At 39.9% G+C, this 22584-nt stretch overlaps 1 protein-coding gene across 6 annotated transcripts in view; it reads right to left on the bottom strand.

The window, feature by feature from the left end:
• The window catches only part of plecb (plectin b), a 130156-nt gene extending 107814 nt beyond the window's left edge, over positions 1-22342 (bottom strand). For 2 of the 6 annotated variants that reach the window (XM_042212752.1, XM_042212753.1), the window contains exons 1-2: positions 21880-22342; positions 18348-18543 (exon numbers count right to left, since the gene is read on the bottom strand). In XM_042212752.1, coding sequence (XP_042068686.1) covers positions 18348-18537 — 190 coding nt within the window. In that variant the 5' untranslated portion in view covers positions 18538-18543; positions 21880-22342. Of the gene's footprint in view, positions 1-8208; positions 8489-18347; positions 18544-21879 lie in introns of those variants that run through there. The other 4 variants (XM_042212758.1, XM_042212760.1, XM_042212754.1 and 1 more) reach the window with 3 other exon arrangements.
• Between the last annotated feature and the right edge of the window lie 242 nt (positions 22343-22584).

Below are 22584 nucleotides of genomic sequence, written 5' to 3'. Positions count from 1 at the left end.
AATCATCCGTCTACTGAACTGCTGCGCAGCACTGAGCACATCCACATCTGTCTGACTCAGCATGTCAGACATTCAAAGAGGAGAATGACTTTGAAAGGTGGAATCTAACTGGGTTTTGACCAAATGCATGTAACGTATTTATCCAGAGGCATCATTTTAACTTTTGAAGCTAAAGGTCGTCCAAAGTCTCATTTGGAGCGTCAGGTTTAGCACTATTGCTGCCGCCATTTGAATTTTAGACAAGAAGTGACCATATTTTGGATGAGATGGTAGCAAGGTGCAGTCACAGTAAGAAACACCTCCGTGAAACTGACAGAAGAGGTTACAATTAGGGAGTTTAAGTCAATTTCAAAGGACTAAGAATATAGTGTTAATGAAATTTCACTCCAATTTGGATGCTGTTTTTTCCCTTGTCTTTGCTGCCAGGTCACTCTTAACAAAGAGATTTTACCTGGATAGAATAAAGTGTCAGAGTAATAAAATATTACAGTTTCACACACTAAAACTGAATAACTGACTTCTTGGCTGGGTTGTTAGTACAATTAACCACAAAACTAACTAGCATCCTAGCTGCCACCCACCTGTTGTTCAAAGAATTCTACTAATGCATAACTTTTATGAATTGGCAATTTACTAACATATAGTGCTTTTCTACTCTAGCTGGGCACTGAAAATGTATCTTCCTAAGTTTCTCATTAACCCAATCTCACACACGCAATCATACAGCGCTGTTACTCCAGTCAGGGTTCAGTATCTTGTCCAAGGATATCGAACCCTGAGTGTATCAGATGTCGACTCACCGACCTGATCAACAGGTGACCTTCTGTACCACGTGAACCTCAATCTGACCCACAAGAAAGATCTGTGTGACCTAGTTAGTCCTCAAGAAGTCATCATATTTGGATGAAATAGTAAAGTTTATATTCATAAATTATATATATATATATATTTATTATTTAAATACAGTTCCCAAGAAGACAATAAAAATAAATAATAAAAATAAGAAACCTAAACCATTTTTTGCACCAGACCGTAAACATGCACTATAGAGAGGTGGAGAGACACTAAATGTATTAATGGTTGTAGAGCCTTGAATGATTAGGATGTCAAAAAAAATTCCAGTTTACTGCAATTTTTGCCTTTATTTTATAGCTTTAGCCATCATTTTCTTGTGAATTAATACTACACAGTATAAAAATAAAATCACAAGTCATGAGTGCAACTGGAGAACAAGCAAAAGAAAATTAGGTGCATATCATGCACCTGCAGCTGAAGCCAAGGGTAGACCAGTCTGTCAGAATGCTGACACTTTCAAGGTCCCAAAAACTTTAACAGATGCAACATTTCAAGGCTACACGGTCACTGGCCTTGCCAGACATTCCCCTCTTCTTTCCCAAGTAATAAAAGTTAAATGATTAGATAGTGTGCAAACAAAGCTACAGTTTACCCTGATTACCGAAACCAGTTAATTTCAAGATAAAACCCAAATTAATAGACAGAAACTCTCTCTCTCTCTCTCTTACAGTTCAAGTGTAGCCAATCCAGAGGTTTGTGTAAATACTCTGTGGTTCCCTACAGTTTGTAGTCTACCTTACAATATAAAGTGCCTTCAGGCGATAGTTGTTGTGATTTGGCGCTGTATAATTGAACTGAATTCATGTTTCTTAATCATCTCATTTATTTTTCAGACTGTGAGTGGAGCTTTAATATTACTCACAGAAGTGACTGCCAAACCCACAAAAATTCAACCAAGAGTTCATGAAGGCTGACATCATTCTAAATGATTTTCTACAAAGCAAAACATCCATCCCATTCAGCATAAATAAACACATCAAATGACATTGTATCGCTGTAAATATTAGCATCCAATCGCACTCCCTGCCTCCTGTAAACATACTTTCTTTTAAATGTTCTCCTTTCTGTCTCTCTATTTACTGCTCTCATTACTTCACAAACACAGACAGGCAAAAAACACAAGAGATTCAGGCATAAAGGAACAGCAGCTTCTGTTCTGGAAAACTGTTGACTATTTGACAGGAAGGTCGACAGACTGGGGAAACATCCCTCTGAAGCTTCTCACTCTCTCCCTTAAAAGGCCCTAAAGGGATCCCAGCAGAGTTTTACTTATCAAGCCCTGCCCCAAAGTAACCTCTCAATTGAGTTGTGTGTCACTGCTGATCTATCCCAAGCAACAGGAAGCTGACACACACGAAAAATATAATAACTAAAAAAAGAAAAGGAAAAACCCACCCAAATGTAGCAATTCTCACAGCAGCTTAGCTAAAGGGCCTTTGTGACCCTCATGCTAAACAATGTCACGCCCTGCGGTTGAGTGTGGTGCTATTTGGTGGAAATACAGTAACAGTAAAGTTCCATGACCTAGATTTTTCCTTTTGGTTTCATTGGTGGATAATTGGCAACTGAAAGCACTAAAAGGGCTCCATTTGGCTACACTGATATTAGAGGAAAGCCCTAAAATGTCATACATTTGTAAACAGACGCACATAAAAAAAAAAGCCAGATCAACAGATTTTATACCAACGGTCTATTTTCCACAAGCACTTCACCTGGCACTGACATCTGCGTATGGCTGACTTCAAAAAGAATTCAGCATTTTCTGTTTGTAGAAGTGGTAGCCAGAGTAGTTTCCAGTGAAAAGACAGCCAACTGCATCAAGAGAAGGAAAATAAATTGCCCACATTTGATGTTACCGCTAGCCCAGAATACCATATAACTGATGTCATGGTAATTTAAGATTCTAAAAGTTGTCTCATGTGTGGCAGAAGGTAGGTTAAATCATGTGAGATAGCATTCTAACTTTGGGAACTGCAAAGTTGTGCCTTTCTGGGTGAATGAATGAGTAAATGAATCCATCTGTCACTTTGATGCTAGAATACCTAAATTTCCCCAGTGAGGGAAAATGAAGGATATTTCTATTCAATTCTGTTCTAGAATTGAATGAATGACTCAAAAACTGATACTGAACGAAGTTTTCATAAAGCTAGTTCATATGGACAATGACAATGACAGTGCTCGATAAAAGATGTAGCCATGGAGATGTCTTCACAAGGCTAGCGCAAGGAGCATATTGACTTTTTGGCATTTTAACTGTTGCCATGATGGACAATGGATGTGAACATATTGATATGACAGAGTATTGCTTGGGGAGTCGCCGTCAACCCAACCTAGCATTTGCTAGCTAGCTTAGTTTCTGTACCAGTCTTTAAACATGCTTTTGAAGCAGCCTCAAGTGGCCATTCAAAGAAGTACTTTTGCTTAGTTTTTGCCCTAGAGGTTCCTGCTTGAGTTGCTTTTTGTGTTTAGTGCTAATTATTAAATGTCAATTCACTATTTCAGTAACTTAAAACAAACACTGTTGGTAGGTTAGCATGCTAACAGCTATGCTTCATTCATTTATTTTAAGTTAAACTTTTTTTTTACTTGTTTAGGATTTTTAAATGTCCTTTTATATCCTTTAAATATATAGTATAGTATTTTTTGCATAGTAGTTTTAATTGCAATGCTTGCACAACCAAACAAATTACAAAAGAATCTCTCTACCCTTTCCAAAACATCCAACGTGACCTGAACTCGTAATTAGTACAGTCTCACAGAGCAGCTGGCGTGGCTGTAGACTAAGTGTAGAGATAATACCTGGCAGTTGAAGGAGATGCAAATCCTCCATAAATGAAACAGAGATATCAGTATCTACTCTTGTGCAAATTTCAGAACCAACAACTGAAAACTGAGAAAATTAAGCTAAAGTGAAGATGTGGCAAGTCTCATTCTGCCCAGTTTTGTCCATTTTGTTTCAAATCAGGGCTGTAATGAAAAGAATTCTAGGAAAATCAATGACTGGGACTCAATGGTGAACCAATGTTAAGCAGAAAGGTGTGTAACCATAGCACAGGTTGACTAAATGTTGCAGAGCATTAAAATATATATATATAGATACACAAGAAAAATGTGGGCACTTGTAAATGTGTTTATAGCACACTATTACAGTTGAAGTTGATTTAAAAGTACAGACACTCAACAACAGCTTCACAGAACCTCTAAGCAACTGTACTCATATCTAGTTGTTGTAGGTTAAGTGCTTTTCTCAAAGGCACTCAACAGATGGCAACCAGCTGAAACAAGCTGAGAAAATGTTACGGAAACTGTCATTTAAAACTTTTGAGATCTGACAAGTTATTAGTGAGTGTGTGCTAGATAAGAATGACTAACACATACTCAGTGGCTTTAAACAGACATACACTTAACACATACACTCACACACCAATTTGTCATTTGGTTTTTTAAAGACTTCATTCATCACAAATGTGTATGTGACAAACCACTTCCCATACTGCTTCTCACGTCACGCATACTGTAAATAGAATTTGCTACAGTCATTCATAAAGACATATGCTGCATGTATGCACTGTAAAGTCATCTCCATGATATGTATGGCAAAAATAAAGTACTACTTAATAATTCACAACTGTTTGATACTTTTCAGCCAAAGAGAAACTGGAATTTAAATTACCCATAGCAACTAATCAAGCTGGCCAAAAATAACAGTTTAATTGGTTGACTGAACATTGCCACGGCTATATTTAGGGTTTATTTTAAGCCCTGCAGAGCATAGGACAGGGCCTTCTAGGACACCCACTGGGGCAAAAATGCATGCCAGCCATGGCTGCGCACCCTCAGAAGTCCACCCGACTTGCACAGGGCAATCCCCCACTCAGGCGGCCTAGTAACACTGGCATCAGCTGCTGCTACAAATTGCATTAGAGGACAGTGGGATGACAGCCAGGCCTTTACCATCCAACCAGCTGCAATTCAGAAAAGGCAAGGAGACAGCAGTGAGTAACATTAGAAAGAGCAGACTGACTAATAGACTATAATTTTATTTTAACCCATTCGGAAAATATGGCTGATCCCAAATCCAGTGTCATGCTCTAGTCCTTATTCTTTGTAAATTAGGACCACCGGAGATGTTTATCGTACTATCAACAAATGAAAGATGATTCAAAGGTTCCTAGGAGTTAGTAGTAGGTACAATTGGATCTCTTTGTCAGCTGATGCCTCTCTGTGTTGGGCCTGTATGTTCTACCTGTGCCTGCATGGGTTGTTTTTTGTTTTGTTTTTTCCACACAGCACAAGATATGCTTTTCATGTTAACTGGTGATTCAATTGTATATGGGGTTAGGAAGATCTGTGGTTCTACCTCATTGTGTTACCCCTAGTACAACTTCTCCAGGATAAGTATTAAACCATTTCTATCTGCAGGTTTCAGTACGTCATATTCTGGATGAGCTCCAAAAGCATGCTATTCATTTACAGAGATGCAAACCTATCCAGCAAAAATAGACCCAGCATGCAAAGATAGAGGAACCACGGCTTATGGAACCAGGACACACATGAACTAGCTTAAAATGGCAACTGAATGAGTGGTGAAGGGGTTTCCTGGGGGTAAAAAAAAAGCACACGAATCTAGCTAAGCCTCTGTGATGCTGCATATAGGTTGAGTTGTAGAGTGTGAATTTTCAATGCACCTTATATTCCACAAAGAAGTGTATCCATATCCGTGGGACAGTCTTGTAGATAATTGTTTACTGCATCTTACAAAACAGTCCATAGACTTTTTACACCATCATACTCCACTTTAAGGATTTGTTTAATTCCATGAATCTATCGTCCCACGAATCCTACTTGCTGGTATTTGCATTTTTAGGGCTGCACAGCCCACAGACATCATGCACTGGTCTGTTGGCTGAGATCGTGCAGAACTTTGAGCTAAACGATTAAGCCATACTCACAGTGAAAGTGCGAACATATGGATGATCAGCAAACACAATCTTAGCACTTCCTTCTTCCTATAACATCAGTTATGCCAATGAGGAGAACAATACAACAGCAAAAGGTTGACCGCACCCAGGTGGGTATAAATCTACACCTGGAAAACCGTGTGCTGTATCTCAAAGGTATCAGTGATTACACAGGCAAATGATTCTTTGCATGGTTGCATATTAAAGATGCCACGAGGCAGCCTTCTATGTTAAGTAAACACCCGCTGTCATGAAAAAGCTTTTAGCATGAGCTATTGCAAAATGCATAGAGCAAATATCCACATTAGCATGTCTTTTGATCCAGTGTAGATCTTGCAGGGAATAAATCATTATTGTGGGGGAAAAAAAGACAAAGTGGCTGATTTGTCTTTAAACACAAAATGGGGTCAGTATGCAGAGAATATGGAGAGGGACGGGTATTTAGAACAGTGTGGCTATGTTCTGCAAAGATACAAATAAGCATGTGAGAAACAGACTTTAAAACTGCTGGGTACTGCTTTACAAACCTAATAATTTTCATAATTAAGCTCTGGGAGGTACAAACATACACGCATACACCTGTCCAACCATGCCGCATGGAGCCAATACAGACACGTAGCCTATTCTATTCATAGGAACTACAATACAGTACTTTCTAAAGCCTTGCAGGTTCTGCATAAAAATTGCTATTGTTATTTACATTTGCAAGATATCCATGTCTAAAAACAATATGAAAAAAATCAGAGATAGGAATGTGACAAAGTCGGAGAGTTTTGTGCCTTTATAAGGAGAGCAGGATCTGCAAGGAGCACAGACGCTGTTGAGGTAGGAACACAAAGGAACGTCTGGAACATAAACACCTGCCACAGAGCCAGCTTCTGCTTCCCATTACCTCCTGGTTCAGAAGCAGCATTACAAACACACACTGAAACATACAGACCCATGCACAAATGAGGCAAATCTGGTCCAGCGTCTGTGTTTCCGACATAGTTTTCTAAACTTAACTGCTAAAAAGTTTTAGCGCGTCTCCTGTCCTGTGGCACGTTCACTACGCTTTGAAGACAAATTCTTATCAGCCTCTATTTCAGCAACAGTGTTGCCGAGACCCATAAAACATTGAGACTTGATAACAGTAGAGCAGCAGTTTTGTGTCAAAAACCAACCTGTCTGAATTCCCAGCTAAACGCAACCAATTCCCACTGGAGAAGGCCAACGGGATGTCTTACTGCCAAAGTATTCGGTCATCGCCGAAGTATTCTGCACTCATTCCATTTGTTTACAGTAATTACACAGACATTGAAAATCAATACAGTGAAGGTTCAAAGATGTTAACAATGCCAAGTTTGGCAGCATTATTTTAAAGATATGGAACGTGTACACAAAGAGACCCAGACAAAGAAAAACATGCTGATACACAGAAAAATGAGCAATGGTGATTCAGCACAAGCACAGCCGCCAGATTCTCACAACAAGAGAGAGGCAAAGGGGGAAAAAACTGGGGCAATATTTATAGAGTAGCTCTTGCTCTTCCTGATGATCCTTTGGAACAGAGGAGATGAAACACACAACAGGAAAAAACATTTAGCGCAAGGAAAAGCGAAAGAAGACCGACATATGAGCCGCAGACAAGAGTGGCAGCTAAGGAAAACTTTTAAAGTGAAAGCACCTGGAGGATGCTGCTGACTTCCTCTGATATGGAGAAAGTGAAAGCAGTTGTGGAGATGTGTTGTTGTGACAGATGACTCTTGTATGGATGTTTTTCTTTTTCAATTTATCCTCCTCATCTTGATCTTTGTTTGATTAACCTTTGTGGCACATTACATTTCCAAATAAAGTAAACCATGTGAAATATTAGACAGAAGGGGAGATAATGGGATAAAATTTGAGAAGAAAAGCAAGTTCTTCCTGTGGGGCATTAATGAATTTCACTGTTGCTTAGCAGCACCTGTTAATGCCCTCTGTTGTGCTGGACGCAGGCTGCAATGGGCAAAGTGCCGAGACTTTAAAATAAAGTCTCATAATGACATCAAGGTCAGAGGTGAGCAGAGCGGGCTGTTTGTTAGCACTGAGTGAAGCACTCCTGTAAATCCACTGCACTCTTGCAATGCACACAAACACACAGCAGAGATAGTGTGGAAAAGTGACAGCCAACATGTGTGGCAATCAATAAAAAACACTCAGCAGTCAAGAGATGGAGCATGCAGGACTACCGCTCCAGAAACATGCACGGCAGCCGGCACATTTTAAAAGCACAGCAGACAGGCACATGCATCCCACCTGTGCTGAGTCAGACAAATGAATGGGACAGATACAAACACAAAGACACATGCTTGACGATCACTTAGAGATGTGCGTATGCTGTTATTCCTATAACACGAGCGCACTCTCCCACCTTTGTACTTCTCCCTGACGTTCTCATAAGCCTGGATGAAGTCCTGCTCCTCAGCGTTGGGAGGCAGATAGGCAGGTTCATACATGGCCATCCCAGCACTTCCTTCCTTCTCCTTCTTCTCCTCTTCTTTCCTTTTGGGTCAGCCCTCTGTGTGTTTGGATGTATGTGAGGCAGACCGGTGCGGTCCTCTGTCTGGTCTCTCAGCTGTGTGTGAACCCTCCACGGCTCGAAACTTCATTCCACAGCCCAGCGTCACCACACATACACACACCCCTTTGCCTCCCTTCTCTTCCATACCCTCCCATAGTCTGGCTCAGAAATACTAATATAAATGTCAGGCTCCTCCTCTTAAAGACACACAGGCTGGAAGAAACAAGCACACACTCACAGAGAGCAGCAGGAACAGCAGCAAAGGGCTCTCTGGTTCAGATGAATTCAACTGTAATGGATGGCAAGCATAAGATTTCCCACCACCTTGTTTATGTAACCTCATAAAATGCTAGAAAAATTCTGGTATCATGAAATAGTAATTAATGAGGGCTCGACTGAAACGACACATAAATTTAGGCAACAGAAGCTCCCTTAATCATCAGCACTTGCAGAGTGGAAAAAAACAATATTGAATGGCAGCGTGCTTTTAGGGAGATTAACTTGTTTTGTATCACAGTAACAATCATTAACCATACAGTAGTATTCAGCCAAGCAGATAACTTCTTTGTTAGTTCAGAATAGTAATCATAGGTTACAATCAGGTGAGAGAAGGAGGTTCTCATCTACTGTGAAATATTATAGTACTTGGGTTGGTCCAATGTGGTGAAGTCGTCCTGTACCTTTAGCAGAAAAACAGCCCCAAAGCATAATGTTTCCACCTCAGTGCTTCACTGTGGAGATGATGTTCTTTGGATCATACTCAGATTTTCTCTTCCTCCAAGCGCAGTGGTTCAGAGTTGATGCCAAAGAGCTCGATTTTGGTTTCACTTTTTCCTGGCCATCTCTGAATCATTTAAATCAGAATCCTTTTGTCGTCATTGAACATCAGATGTTCAACGAAATTTGAAGTAGCTCCTTGGCAGCAGCGTTTGGAATACCAACTACACAAATACACAAATGCACAAGGCTTACACAGATGTGCAAGGTTGCTCTGAAGGTTCTGATGCACCACCTTTCTCATGGTCATCCTCACCCAATGCATGGAGCTCTAGGCTGATTGGTCATTTTAGATATCGCCCACTAACTGAACAATCACACCAACATTAACACTATTAAAATTAAACTACTATAAAACTTTGAGACAGTTCATTTCTTTGTAAGTGACCGAACTTCAGCAAGAACTCAAATATTTAATGTATTGTGAAACTGAAGTAAATGGTGTATGGTAAAGCAAATTTGTTCTGAACTGTGATTTTAACACTTTCCAGGTTGAAAGTTGCCTTGCTTTCCAGCCCATGCTTATATTTAGTATTTAGTACTTGCTTCTCATGTCCCATCAGAGAAGTTGGGGCGCAGCCACAGAGCTTTTGGGGTGTTCTGTGGAGTGCGCCAGCACATGCTTTGGATTCTGTGGGTGGATCAGACCTTCTGTAGATCTTTGAACACATTAGGAATTCAGAAAATAGAGCTTTTTTTGTGCAACGTTTCGTTTCGTGTCTTTCAAAGTAACTTCCACATGAATGCCAGAACCCAAGGTTTGCACTCTAACAAGATGATCCATGTTATTCTCTTTACTAGTGTAGTTTTTTATTTTATTTATGCCATCTTTAGAATGAGAGCCACTGTTGTGTGGCATTGCTGGCAAACCAAATATCAGAAGAACAAACATTATTTTCCACATTAGTTTTTTTTTTTTTTTAATTAAATAAAATAACATCCATTAAAAAAGTTAAATTCCTCCCAATATCTTTGAACCCAATCTGGCTGAATACTTCATCCTTCCTCATTAATTTAAAGAGGTTTCATATCTTGTTCTATAATGCCATACCTTAATCAGATTTCTACATTTAATACATTTAGTCCACGTCTACAGGACATAATCTCATAACAAAGACATTGTCGACCCTCTATGTGCTGCGGAAACACACTCCAGCTGGTAGCTGCTGTGTTTCAGCTGGTCTCTCAGAAAGTTGACACCTGCAACATGATGAATAAATACATTCAGTTGCAGTTGCAGTGCAGATATGCCCTTGACATCCACTGGGAACATAAACAGTCGGAGCAACCACTGAATATTCAACAAATGCCAAGACCGGCCGAGCCGATGACAGTCTGGACAAAAACGGAGTTAAAAGAAGAAAACAAAACAAATTTCCTTCCTATGCCAAAGCTTCATTTGTTACTTACAGATTTCTTGTGTCAAAGGATAATAAAAATTCACACCGTGATTTGATTAATAGCTACGCAGGCTGTAGCATTAAAAATAATTGATAACAGCGATGACAGCAAACTGATGTCAACTAGCAGAGACATACTATGCACAGAAAATGAAGTAAGTTGCTGGGATCTAACAATGCTGTCTTGTTGAGCCGTTTTATGATGGAGAGCCTCATAAAAATGGAGGAAAGTGAACACTGTATCACACTTGCACTGTTTCCATGTTGGATTTTGCGTAGGAGTCTCCTGTAGCACAATGGTAGGGATGTGATGTAGGAAAAAGGAAAATCCCTGCAGCTCAGCCTGACTGTCCGACGTTTCTTTGGCCAAGGCCACACTGACATCAGCCAGGACACTTTCCTGGGAGGAAACGCGATAAGTTCACTCCAAACTCTTTGCTCTTGCAGCTGGAGAATTGCGACAGTGTGTGTGTGCGTCCGTGTCCTTTTCACTAGATCCAAAAGGAAATTTCATTATGCTTAACTCTTGTACTGTAAGTCTTCTGTATCTTCTGAAGAACAAAGCTCACACATTGCCGTTTTTTCCCCTATACTCATATTTTCTAGTCACTATTTTGATTAACATACAATGTATTCTTTTATTATTCTTGACAGTTTTTCACCATTAAAATATGAATTTTTAAATGTGTAAAAAAAATTGAGCAGCTGGCAGTCAGGTCATATTGCATAAATTATGTAATATCGCAGAAACACACACATTTTTGCTTTATCTTGAGTGCAAATTCCACTGTGGTTACTGACTTCCCAGAAATCCAAGAAGAGAAAAATATGATAACTGCAATTACAAATATGCTCGGCGAACACATACCAGCTAATATGTACTTGGCATAACCTCCTTTTAAAAAAGATTACGTATCCTAAAAAAACAGGGAGAGGTGCAACAGAAGGATGACATCAGCATATCCACTCTGAGATCCAACACAAAAAAAATGAAAAGAAGGCGAGATTAGACAGAAATGTTTTCACTATGACAGAAGTTAGTAGAATTTAATTTGGGGCTTTACAGTTGACATTAATATATGCATGTAATGAATGACTCAGTCAGACTTGTGATCATGTTAGATATTACTATGACATTAGATTTGAGTGTTTGGAAGTGGGGAGTGAGTGTCAACTACACGACTGCCAAGGCTAAACCTTTAACACATCAGCTACTATTAACGATCAGTGACGCTGGCCCTCATGACCTCATTCTCACACGCGCAGTGGTGACGCATAGAAGATAGTGTCTCACTCCGAACTTGCTGGATCATTCTAGCTCCCTGTCCACTCCCCAACAGTTGGACCACTTTATCTGGCTCCATGACATCTGTTTGCTTACTCAAGCTGCTACTTTTAAGAGCTGATAATCTGGTAATGTGAAGTCAAATAAAAGTTGAGGAAGGATATAGAAAAAGTATATGAACGTGTGTGTGTGTGTGTATATGTGTGGTCATGGGCGCCTGTGTGTAGTTTGTTTTCCAGATCTCCTTCAGCAATACCCGACAGGTGCACACAGGGGCCTGTGTGTCCAGTGTCCATTCTTTCATTTACACACACAAGCTTTCCACATCAGGAAATCTGAAACTGCAGTTGGATGTTTCACTGTATGAACAGCTTAACCTGCACGTGGACGTTTTTATAATGTATACAGTGAATGCACTTGCATTTCACTTGATACTCTGCTTATTACTCAGAGTACAGAGCCTTTTGTCCTGTCTCCCTCCCATTTAGCCCAACCGGTTGTGGCAGATGGCTTCCCCTCCCTTAACCTGGTCCGCTGGAGGTTTCTTCCTGTTAAAATAGAGTTTTTCCTTCCCACTGTCACCAAGTGCTTGCTCAAACGGGGTGGTCTGATTGTTTTGTTTTTCTCATTATTATTGTAAGGTCTTTACCTTACAATCTAAAGCACCTCAAGGGGGCAGTTGTTGTAATTTGGCGCTATATAAAATTAAATTAAATTGAATTAAGGGTCACAAGAAATAAACCGAGAATAAATAAAATAGAACAAATTAAAATTCATCAAAATAGTATTTTACAATTGAAAGGTAGATATACATTTTTAATATACAAAATGCCCCACTGAGACAATTTCTTGCAATCTTCAGTGGTTAAAGAAGCTCCACGGCTGTCCACTTAACAGCCTGTAACGTGTGGGGTTTCTTGCAGTACGTTCCTTTTGTTTGATATTCTATTCAACTCAGAGCGACGGCTTTAACATTAATAATGTTTTTCACACTGCTCGGTTCCCAGAATGAGACGGCAGTCACACAAATCACAGCACATCTTTTTTCAAGTGTCAAGGGGATTACCGAAGCACAGCTCACAGAAAAAGGAAAAAAAAACCATGGGGGAAACAAATAACACCTGGACTGTGCACACATGCACAGGCAGGAGTTTAATGCTGACCCACAGCTAGACTGATCGGTCTGGCTGTGGAATATGACACAAAACCCAACAGTAGTGTGGCAGCTCCTATTAAGGGAGAATTTATGGTCCATTTTAACTAAGCCAGGGCTTATCCTCTGTTAGATTTTGATGAACGGAAATGGTTTTGTCTGTAGAGACAAAAGAGCAAAATCTCACAATGCTTTCTGCCTTCATTGTATTGTAATAGTAGCCTTTCAAAGTAATTACTTGTACACTTGGGTATATTTATCTATATACTCTTATTATACAGTCTGTGAGGATGTGATCTTTAGTGTCTTTTCACTTTTGACTACTTTTGTCAGCTGATGATCACCAGGCTTGATGCTCTTCTCTGTCAGTTATCCAAGCCTGAAACAATTTGAGTATGGTGCAATCCGGGTGCAATGCTGCTGTTACGGTTGCCCAGTAAAACTGTGGGTAACAGACAATCATAGAAACAGGCCTGGCTCCCTCTTCTGGATATCCACAACAGAAACACATGTAATGCGCAGCAGTGGATCAGACATGCTGCTGTTGACTGCCCTGACCTTTTCAGCCCACCACGCTTTTCCATCATGGCTCATTCACAGAATCTGAAACTGATGGTGAGGAGCAGCATTCCTTCCCTGATATGGCGTAGAATGAGGAAGACCATGAAGGTCAAACGTTTAAAAAGAAGAAAAGTGTTTTGTCCGGAATGAGAATGAAAGCATACTGTCTGGTGAAAAAGGCAGAGTTCTGTAATACCAGACACATAATGAACACACAATGTAGTCGATGCTATTTGAGACGGGTGTCGAATGAGAAACATTTTCCAGAAGCAGTGACGACTCTTTAGTACGAGCAGGCCACCAGCTAGTTAACAGAAAGTGCCACCTGCTGGGGAAATGGGTTATAGCTGTCTGAAGGGAAGCCAATAGCTGTGTTCACACATGAGCAGGGAGCTACAGATGTAAGAATAGAGGACATTTAAGAAGCTATTGCAATCACAAGCTATTATAAAATCTGAGGAATACAATTAGGCACACAAAAGAGGCAGGCCAGCTCAGAGTGCCTTTCATAACTGAATCAGCTCAACAGTATAAAAATCCAAAGCTCATTATAATAAAATGTCAATGCATTCAGCTCGTATAAAATCCGCTACAGGGCAAGAGTCTGAGTATGTGTCTGGAGTAACTGTCAGCAGTACAAAAACAGCATTTGTTTGGAAGATGAGTCATACTTTTAAAGGCTCTTCTCTCACTTAATAAACAACATCGGGGGCTAAAAGATGACGTCAAAAGTGCCAAAAACTGAAGTTATTTGAATTGCAACTACACATTTGTTACAAAAGCGACAAATCTCTAAAACACCAAACATTACATCAGACATACACATGTTTACAGCATAGTACAAATACAGTTGGCCGTTACAGTTAACTTCTCTTTTGGTAAATGGTAAATGATGAATGCTAACCCCTTTAAAATGTATTAAGTTGTGTTTAATTAAGTGACTCCAGGTGGGTCCCAGTGCTCAATTGTATTAAAGACCTCAAATTATTGGCTGGCTATTCAGTCTTTCTGGTAGAAAACATTTTGGCCAACCAAAATTAGTAAACATTTTAACATCATAGTGAATTTCAGATGAACCTTGCTAATTTAAGTAGCTAGCAGGCAAAAGCAGCATGTGGCAAATCTCTAGCTGTACGTTCTCATCCAAATATTTTTGAAAACTTTACATCACAACAACATACAGTGCATACACAACATAACAGTAGCTTCCACAAATTAATGGTGTAGTGTACAGTAACAGTATGTACCAATAAACTGAAGGAAATGGGATGTGGATGACTCAGATGATTTTCCTGTAACGTAGGAGCTCGAAATTAGAATAGATATTTATGCTTGTGTTCACATGCACTGATCATTTCCACAGAAAATCGCTATATTAAACTGTAATGCGTGTGTGTGCATGAGAAAGAGATAGCAAGAGGATGTGAGTGGAAGAGAGATGGAGTCTGAACCTAGCATCGTCTAAGCATCAGATCATAGCCACTCCAGAATAAATTATTGAAGAGTACTCTGCAGGGATGTTTGCCGTTTAAATACAGCTAGGGCTCTAAAAGCCAACAGCAAAACACACACACACACACACACACACACACACACACACACACACACACACACACAAAATTTATGTGCAGTTCAGTTAGCAAAAACAAACTTGATCTGCTTAAAATAATACAATTAATTATAAAGGCTAATGAGATTTTAAATTTTTCACAATAGTCATTAATTTTTAATTACAAGAACAAGAAAACATTTAATACCATTTTCTATATTATAGTTTGGAAATGACAGAATGACAGAAAAATCACAAAATTAAGATACATAAATGCACAAATATTTTTAATAAAGATTAGATCAACCATCTAAACGCCATCCAAATGTATTTATTTCTTCTGCTTCTGGTGACTTGGCACCATATTTTTGCTTTCCATAAGGTACAGAAGGCGACCACTGTTTCTGTGTAGCAACTGGTAGACCTTTATTAGGTCCAACCTGGGACTTTAAAAAGTATTATGTTTCTCTTAAACACAAAAAATGTGCTTCCTGTTAAATGAACGCTTCCTATTTAGAAGATAATGTTGATAATGTTTGCTTCTTAGCTCCCACATTAACATTATAGTATTAGCCTTACATTATATAATAAGTTAGCATATGGCCAGTGTGAGTAACTGCTAATAGTAAATGGCTAATGTTAATGCATCCGCTGGACACATGTTTATTACCGGTTTAACACTTTAAAGTAAATGTGAGTATTAGTGACATCAAAATTCATCACAAAGACCGTGTTGTCAGTCTTTAAAATGCTTTGCTAAGTTTTTTATGCTACTAATTAATGTGTTCAGCTGCTAGTGACTGGGGGGGCTGTGTGCACGCATGTTTCCAGCGGTGCCATGAGAAGTTGTCTGTCAGCTGGAGAAGGTGAATATGGCACTGTTTGTATCAATACTACTGCAAATGAGTACCTAACCCAATAGCAATTTTTAGTATTGATCAGTATCTGAGTATCATGTCTTCTGGAGTCAAATGTGAGGGCAGAATCCTTTGAAAACTCTCTTTTCCATATGGCTATATAATCATTCTATTGGACCTGATCAGTGAAGAGTGCTCATCTTCCAACAAGAACTGTGCATAGTCTATTCTAATCCCCCTTCTAGGACAGGCCTGTACATCTGCATACAGTCAGGAAATCTGTAGCAGAACCTCGTCATTCATCAGAGCTTACTACAAAAGCTCAGCCTCACCCACGGGTGCTGATATTGCCTGACATGGCCTTCTGATTGCTGGGAAAAGAGACGTACAGGATGTGGATGTAGGCCTTTTGTAGACCTGCATGCACATCCTGAGTTATACAAACTTCCTCCTAGACAGGAGCACAATTTTCCAAAACTCGATCACAGATGTATTGTGTTCAATCAAAGACTTGTGCTAAGCTAGCACACTGAAAATTAGTATATTCTGTGCTACATTAAACCGGGTTTTATCCTTGTTGTGCTGTCTGCTTTGGTGATTGAGGATGAGCATTCCCTGCTCTTTTTTCAGAAGGGCAGGGAATGCCCCTTTAATAAAAGCGAGACGCTGTTATAGAAGTGTTTATAATTACTAAGAAATTATAATGACCTGACAACTCTTTCTTTCCTTTATATCATATTCCGTTTCAGTCAGTTTTATGTGACTTTTAAAATCTGTGTTACACTTGGACCAGTGATGATACTGCTAACCCACAGTATAAATAATGTGTTTCCACAATCCCTACAAATGACTTGAACATGATCCTAGCCCACTGATCGGGGGGAAAAAAAACCCACACCTCAACCTTTGAAAAAGGCTAGCTCTCACCATCATCATCATCACCTTAAATCCTCACTGTGTAATGTGTAACCTGTCCAGCTGAGAAAATCCATTATTAGTTTGCAGGGGGGGCAGGGACTTGTATATGTAATGCATGTACAAAATAGCACTTCTTGGTTTCCTTTTTAACCTTACAGTATTTCTTACAAGGTTAATGGTTTCACTGTCCTGGCATTTAAAAATGCTGTTGGCAGTCTGAAAACATAGTAGGATTGAAACAAGAGGAGTGTTACATCCTGCCCATATAGCAATGACTGAAGCTCAAGGAAGGCGCTTGTATGTGCCTGTTTTTCACTGACATTTTATAAAGTACAGTTATTTCTCGTTTCCATGTGTACATTTACTAACATTAATTCGTTACTTAAGGAATCCAGCAGTCAATATTTCAGGCCACAATATAGGTGGCACTTTATGCAGAGCGCTGAAGATGACAAACTGTCTACACTTTGTCATCTTCCATGCTCTGCCCAGAGTGCAAACAAGAATATTCCCACAGAGGACAATGGCTCTGACATAATTAACGCAGGCTTTCTGTACTGCTTTTCATAAATAGAAGAGTCAACATGATGAATAATGTTCTTTCTTTGCTGGTTCTAAGGTTTGACATTTAAAAAGGATAGGCGGCCTGGCATCCACTACATCCACTGGTACACACATGGAAGAAGTCACATGCTCCACATTACTCCCGTAAAATCACTAATTTTTTATTCATTGCTGCACATCTGTTCCACAGTCATAATGATCTGTTGTTGCATATGATTTGTGTATTTGTGTTCACTACACTGAATGCCAGTTGTATTGATTTCTTGGTATATTGTTATGTGTTACAGCCTCTGCTACCTCTTGGCCAGGTTTCACTTGAAAAGAGATTTTAATCTCAAAGAGGCTTTTACCTGGATAAATAAATACATACATAAATAAATAATAGTAATAATAACATTATTAATGCGACTGCAGCATAGTATTGAGTTCTTAATGCATTTAAAACTGAATTGAAACACCAGACCATTATTATTTAATAGCTCCATATTGAAAATAAAATATTTCATGTGGAGTTCAGTTTTAATGACCTCTGACATCCAACTTGGCGTTGTTAGCTAACAGCAGGCTAACTTTTCAGTGCCAACATATAGCAGAATGGACAGTCAGTAAGACTATAAGCAACACATAGCTGTTTTGGAGCTCTGAGTGCTAGTCGCTCTTCACTTGCTCTAAATCACATGACATACAGGTATAAGAATAAAAGCTTATGGGGAAAACAGGTGGAGTGCAAAGGAAATTAGCACTAGCATATTCATATTGGGTTAGCTTAACTACTACAAGGCTTCATTAGCTAGCCTTTTCAGTTTTCCATGTCAATATGTCTGTAACAACTGAAATACAAGATTTAAGTTTGTTTTAAATGTCTGCTTTAAATAAGTAAGCACTCTTTCACGTGCATAGATATAACTCTGTTTAGTCCCCCTACCTGCAATGCGAATTACAGCCCTGTCAGCTGGATCCAGGACCTCCGCTGTGGCGGATTTGGAGCGTTTGACTCTCTGGTGTTTGGACAAGTTCCAGGGCAGGGTGTCTCCAAGAAAGGGGACGCCGCTCCTCTCTTCATAGCTTTCCTCCAGTGGGGTTCGATCCCTACGTCTGTCTTTACGGGTCGCCATCACCCACTTAAGAAAGAGATGGATAGGCTTAGTTAGGGACTGATTGCATGAAGGTGCACACATAATCAGAATAAATGTTTTGCTACGTTTACACTCAAATATTAGCACACCACCAGTGGTCAGCTATTTTCTTCTCTGTGCTGACCGACCTCAGCATACTAACATTTAACTGCCACCCAAATGTATAACAAGATTAAACTCAGGTCGCCTAATGTTCGAGTGCTATAAAAATGCAAACTGCACGGCCAGACACACCATGTACTTTGTGGAATACTATCAGTGTATAGAGATGGGAGAGGCTGCATGATCAAGATAACGGTACCACATGGAGCTTCACCTGTTGGTGCAAGAAGTAGGGGTAAGAAATGGCAGCAACAGACACTTGGAAAGCTTGCACGACTGTCCTTCACTAGAAATGCTTAAAAAGGTACAACTGCTTAATGCAGCTGAGCATCCTTGCTCCTTGTTTTCATACTTCCTCTGTGTGCCCAGGTTAACGTTTACTGTTAAATATTTAGCCTATACGCACAGGGCAGCATCAGTTACAGTTAGTTCTAATGTTTTACATATCAGGACATAATAAAAAATTATCTAGCCCTTTCCAGGTTTTAAAATAAGGTACATACAACCTCAGATGAACAACGGCACATGACATATTACACTATTTCATTATTTATTTATTTTTTAAACTAAGCCAAAATCCAGGAGCAGTGTGTGAAAAACTGTAGCCTGTACAACCACCTATAGCAGTTATAACTTGAGGCAATTGTTTTCTGTATGACTATATCCGTTTTCTACATTGTTGTTGAGTGGTTGTTGCCCACTCTTCTTTACAACCTTGCTTAATTTCACTGAGATTTGTAGGCATTTGTTTATATGCACAGCTCTCTTAAGATCCCACTACAGTGTTTCCATGAGGTTGAGCTTTGGACTTTGACTGGGCCATTGCAACACTGTTATTCTTTTCATTTTCAGCTATTCTGTTGTAGATTCGCTGCTATGCTCATCATTGTTTTGTTAAATGACTCAGTTTCAGCTGAACCTTTGCTGTTAAACAGATGGCCTCACATTTGACTCTAGAATACTTTGGTATACAGAGGGGTTCATGGCCAACTCAATGCCCAGGTCCTGTGGCTGCAAAACAAGTCCAAATCATCACCACTCCGCCACCGTGCATGGCAGTTGGTATGCAGTAAATGGGCTCATAAGCTTTGCTTGGTTATGACCAAACGTGGCACTGTACATTTAAGGCTAAACGTCTCCACTTTGATCTGTTCAAAGGACGTAGTTCTGCAGGTCTTGTGGTTTATTCAGATGCAACTTTACAAACCTAGCTGTGCTAGAACAAAGAGGTAAATAACCCATACTTGTTCAGTCTTTTTATAATCATACTGTGAACTTCAACATGCTAAGTGAGGTTTGTAGAGTTTGCGATGTAGCTCTTGAGGGTTTTTTTTGCTGTTTCTCTGAGCATTGCACAGTCTGACCTTGGGTTGAATTTGCTGGGACATCCATTCCTGATTAGACTGTCTTGAATCTATTCATCTTCCACTTGTGAATACTCTTTCTCAGCACTGAATTACCTTATTGATAGGAAACAGAAACAACAATTGCTTCTCCAATTCCATTGCTGACGTCTTTCCTCCTTGGCGCTGTTTTTATACATACCTGAATGCTGAAAAGGCCTTCTGCTCTAATAGAGGTCACCACACTTCCTGATCGCATCTGATTATCAGCACCGGGCTGCTGTTTGCCCTCTTAACTCTGGAAGTAGCAAGAGTGTATTTCATTTTGCCCAAACTCCTATGTTTTGGATTCATTTTTTGTTAAATTAATAATGATATGGCATGACGTTGTTTATCTGAGGTTGTATTTACCTACGTTTAGGAGCTGTTAATGAGAAGATTGTTTTATTATGTCCAGAAATGTAAAACATTAGAGCAAAAAGATAGTGACAGTGACAAAGCTGATTAGAAAACATTTACATTATAACTGTCAATTCTATTGTACTTTTCCTACATTAAGTGGTGTTAAATGCCGTGGGAAGACAAATGGTAGAAGAAAGGATTTGGTTTCCTAAAACTTACAGACTGAGGAGCTTAAATATGGAGATAAAACTAAATAAACAGCTATTAGGTCAATGACCAACATCATATTACTGAAAAGGTATGAAGCTCACATGGTAGTATACACACATTGGTAACGATTACTGATTTAAAAAAAGCACAAGCTCAGTCAACACATAGCAGTTAACTGACTCATCAGAACTCATAAACTCTGTCTGTAAGGATGCCAAATAAAACAACGAATGGTGTCACCTGAAGTGACAACCCACCTTCTCAATTGAGGCGTCACTTTCTCCTGTCTCATCGTCTCACTTAACTTAATGTCAGCGTAACTATTTTAAAACGCCAAGAGATGCATGCTTTAATTTAACAACAACATGGAACACATTTGCCATTACTGACCACCTGACTGAAGAAATAGCTGTGTGTGAGTGTGTGTGTGATGACACACCCGCTGTGAGAGATAACTCTGGTCAATAATCCAAAGCTCAGCAGTGATGAAATGGTGTCACATGCCTCTAGTAGTCACAGCTGACCTGAGAGCAGAGCTCAGTCCCCTGTGAAGTTATCATGCTGCACATGTAAATTCCTGTCAAGCTATCCAGCCTTTGGATACTGATGCCATGACAACACAGGCTACTGTAACCAGGTTAATAAATGGGCTGCCAAGTTATAGCATCGAAGCTGGTTTAATTAATCTGTTTGTTTCCATGTCGACACAGCAAATATTGTCTCTGCAGTAGAGGTTTACCTTTTTTCCCCTGCAGATTTACTCAAGGTAAGAATTGGAAAACACTTTAAAGCAGGAATATACTCCTTCAACGATTTCATTTTAGAAATGTTTGTTTTTGGACTGTTTCAGTGTTTACCTGTGGTAAAAAAAAAAAAATGTTTCCACACTAGAGAAAGAAAGTCTCACTTCAGCTTGCCTCCATTACAGAACACACACACACACAGTTTCCTGTGGTGTTGGATTACAGTATAAGTCAGGCTACCATATACCACCGATACATTTTCCATCTGAAAATACTGAAATGTATCATCGGGAGCACGCTGTCCTCTAGCTCAGGATTGTAATGATGTACGGTTTTGCTGAGTACCTTAAGCAACGCAGAATTTCTCCACAAGGTGGACGCACCTGCAACAACCTAAGCCCAAAATCTCTCTGCAAAGCTCACTGAGTCAAGTTATTGCTACACTCCTGTGCTGTCACCCAAACCTACCAGTTTCTTCCAACCCAACCCACGCACAGGACCGGACACCGGCATTGTCTTACCTTACTGCTGAGCTGGATCAGTGCGTAAACGCCTGTTAAACAGCCATGAGTGCCAGTGCTTCACTATGCGCCCTGCAGGATGTCGCCAACCAAAACAAATAAAGTCGCCGACAGCCACGATAGCCACACCTTTTACAGGAGGCAGGGCTGCTGCTGGAAGAGGCTGAAGAGACAACCCGCCGTGCAGAATCCGCATCATCTGTGATATTTCTCCCGCCCCGCTCGCTCTCTTTCATCCATCCTCCACTGCATGGCGACACCACTGAATTCAAAGGTCGGTGATCCTTCGCGCAGTCGTTAACTCACACCCCCTCAAAAAAACAACAACAACAACAACAACAACTCTAAAGTGCAGCTTCCGATCTTAATTACTCCGAGAGAAACTGAACAGTCCTTCTCTAGACGCTCAGTCCGCACGTCGGAGCTGATGTTGGGTTTGTGCTCCGATCCAAAGCAATTAACAGCTTTCCTCCACCAGCAGGGTCTGGTGCTGCGGTGAAACGCTGCATGACTCACTGTTCGATTAGTTTGCCTGCTTGTCCCGGACTGAATAGTGTAGTGTCTGCAGGCTACTGCAAAGGAGAGAGTAAGAAACTGTGATGACACAGCCGCTGTCTGCGAGGGTTTAGACTGTAATGATTAACTAGAAGAAAAGCAGTTAACTGGTTTGATTTTACACAGTAAGTATCACAAGCTCCTATTTTA

This window comes from Haplochromis burtoni, unplaced genomic scaffold, assembly GCF_018398535.1.
Source record: "Haplochromis burtoni strain Fernald_Lab_line unplaced genomic scaffold, NCSU_Asbu1 Contig_392, whole genome shotgun sequence".
In the NCBI taxonomy this organism is placed as follows: domain Eukaryota; kingdom Metazoa; phylum Chordata; class Actinopteri; order Cichliformes; family Cichlidae; genus Haplochromis; species Haplochromis burtoni.
The sequence above is the reverse complement of the archived record's forward strand: the minus strand, read 5'-3'. Positions and strand labels throughout refer to the sequence as shown.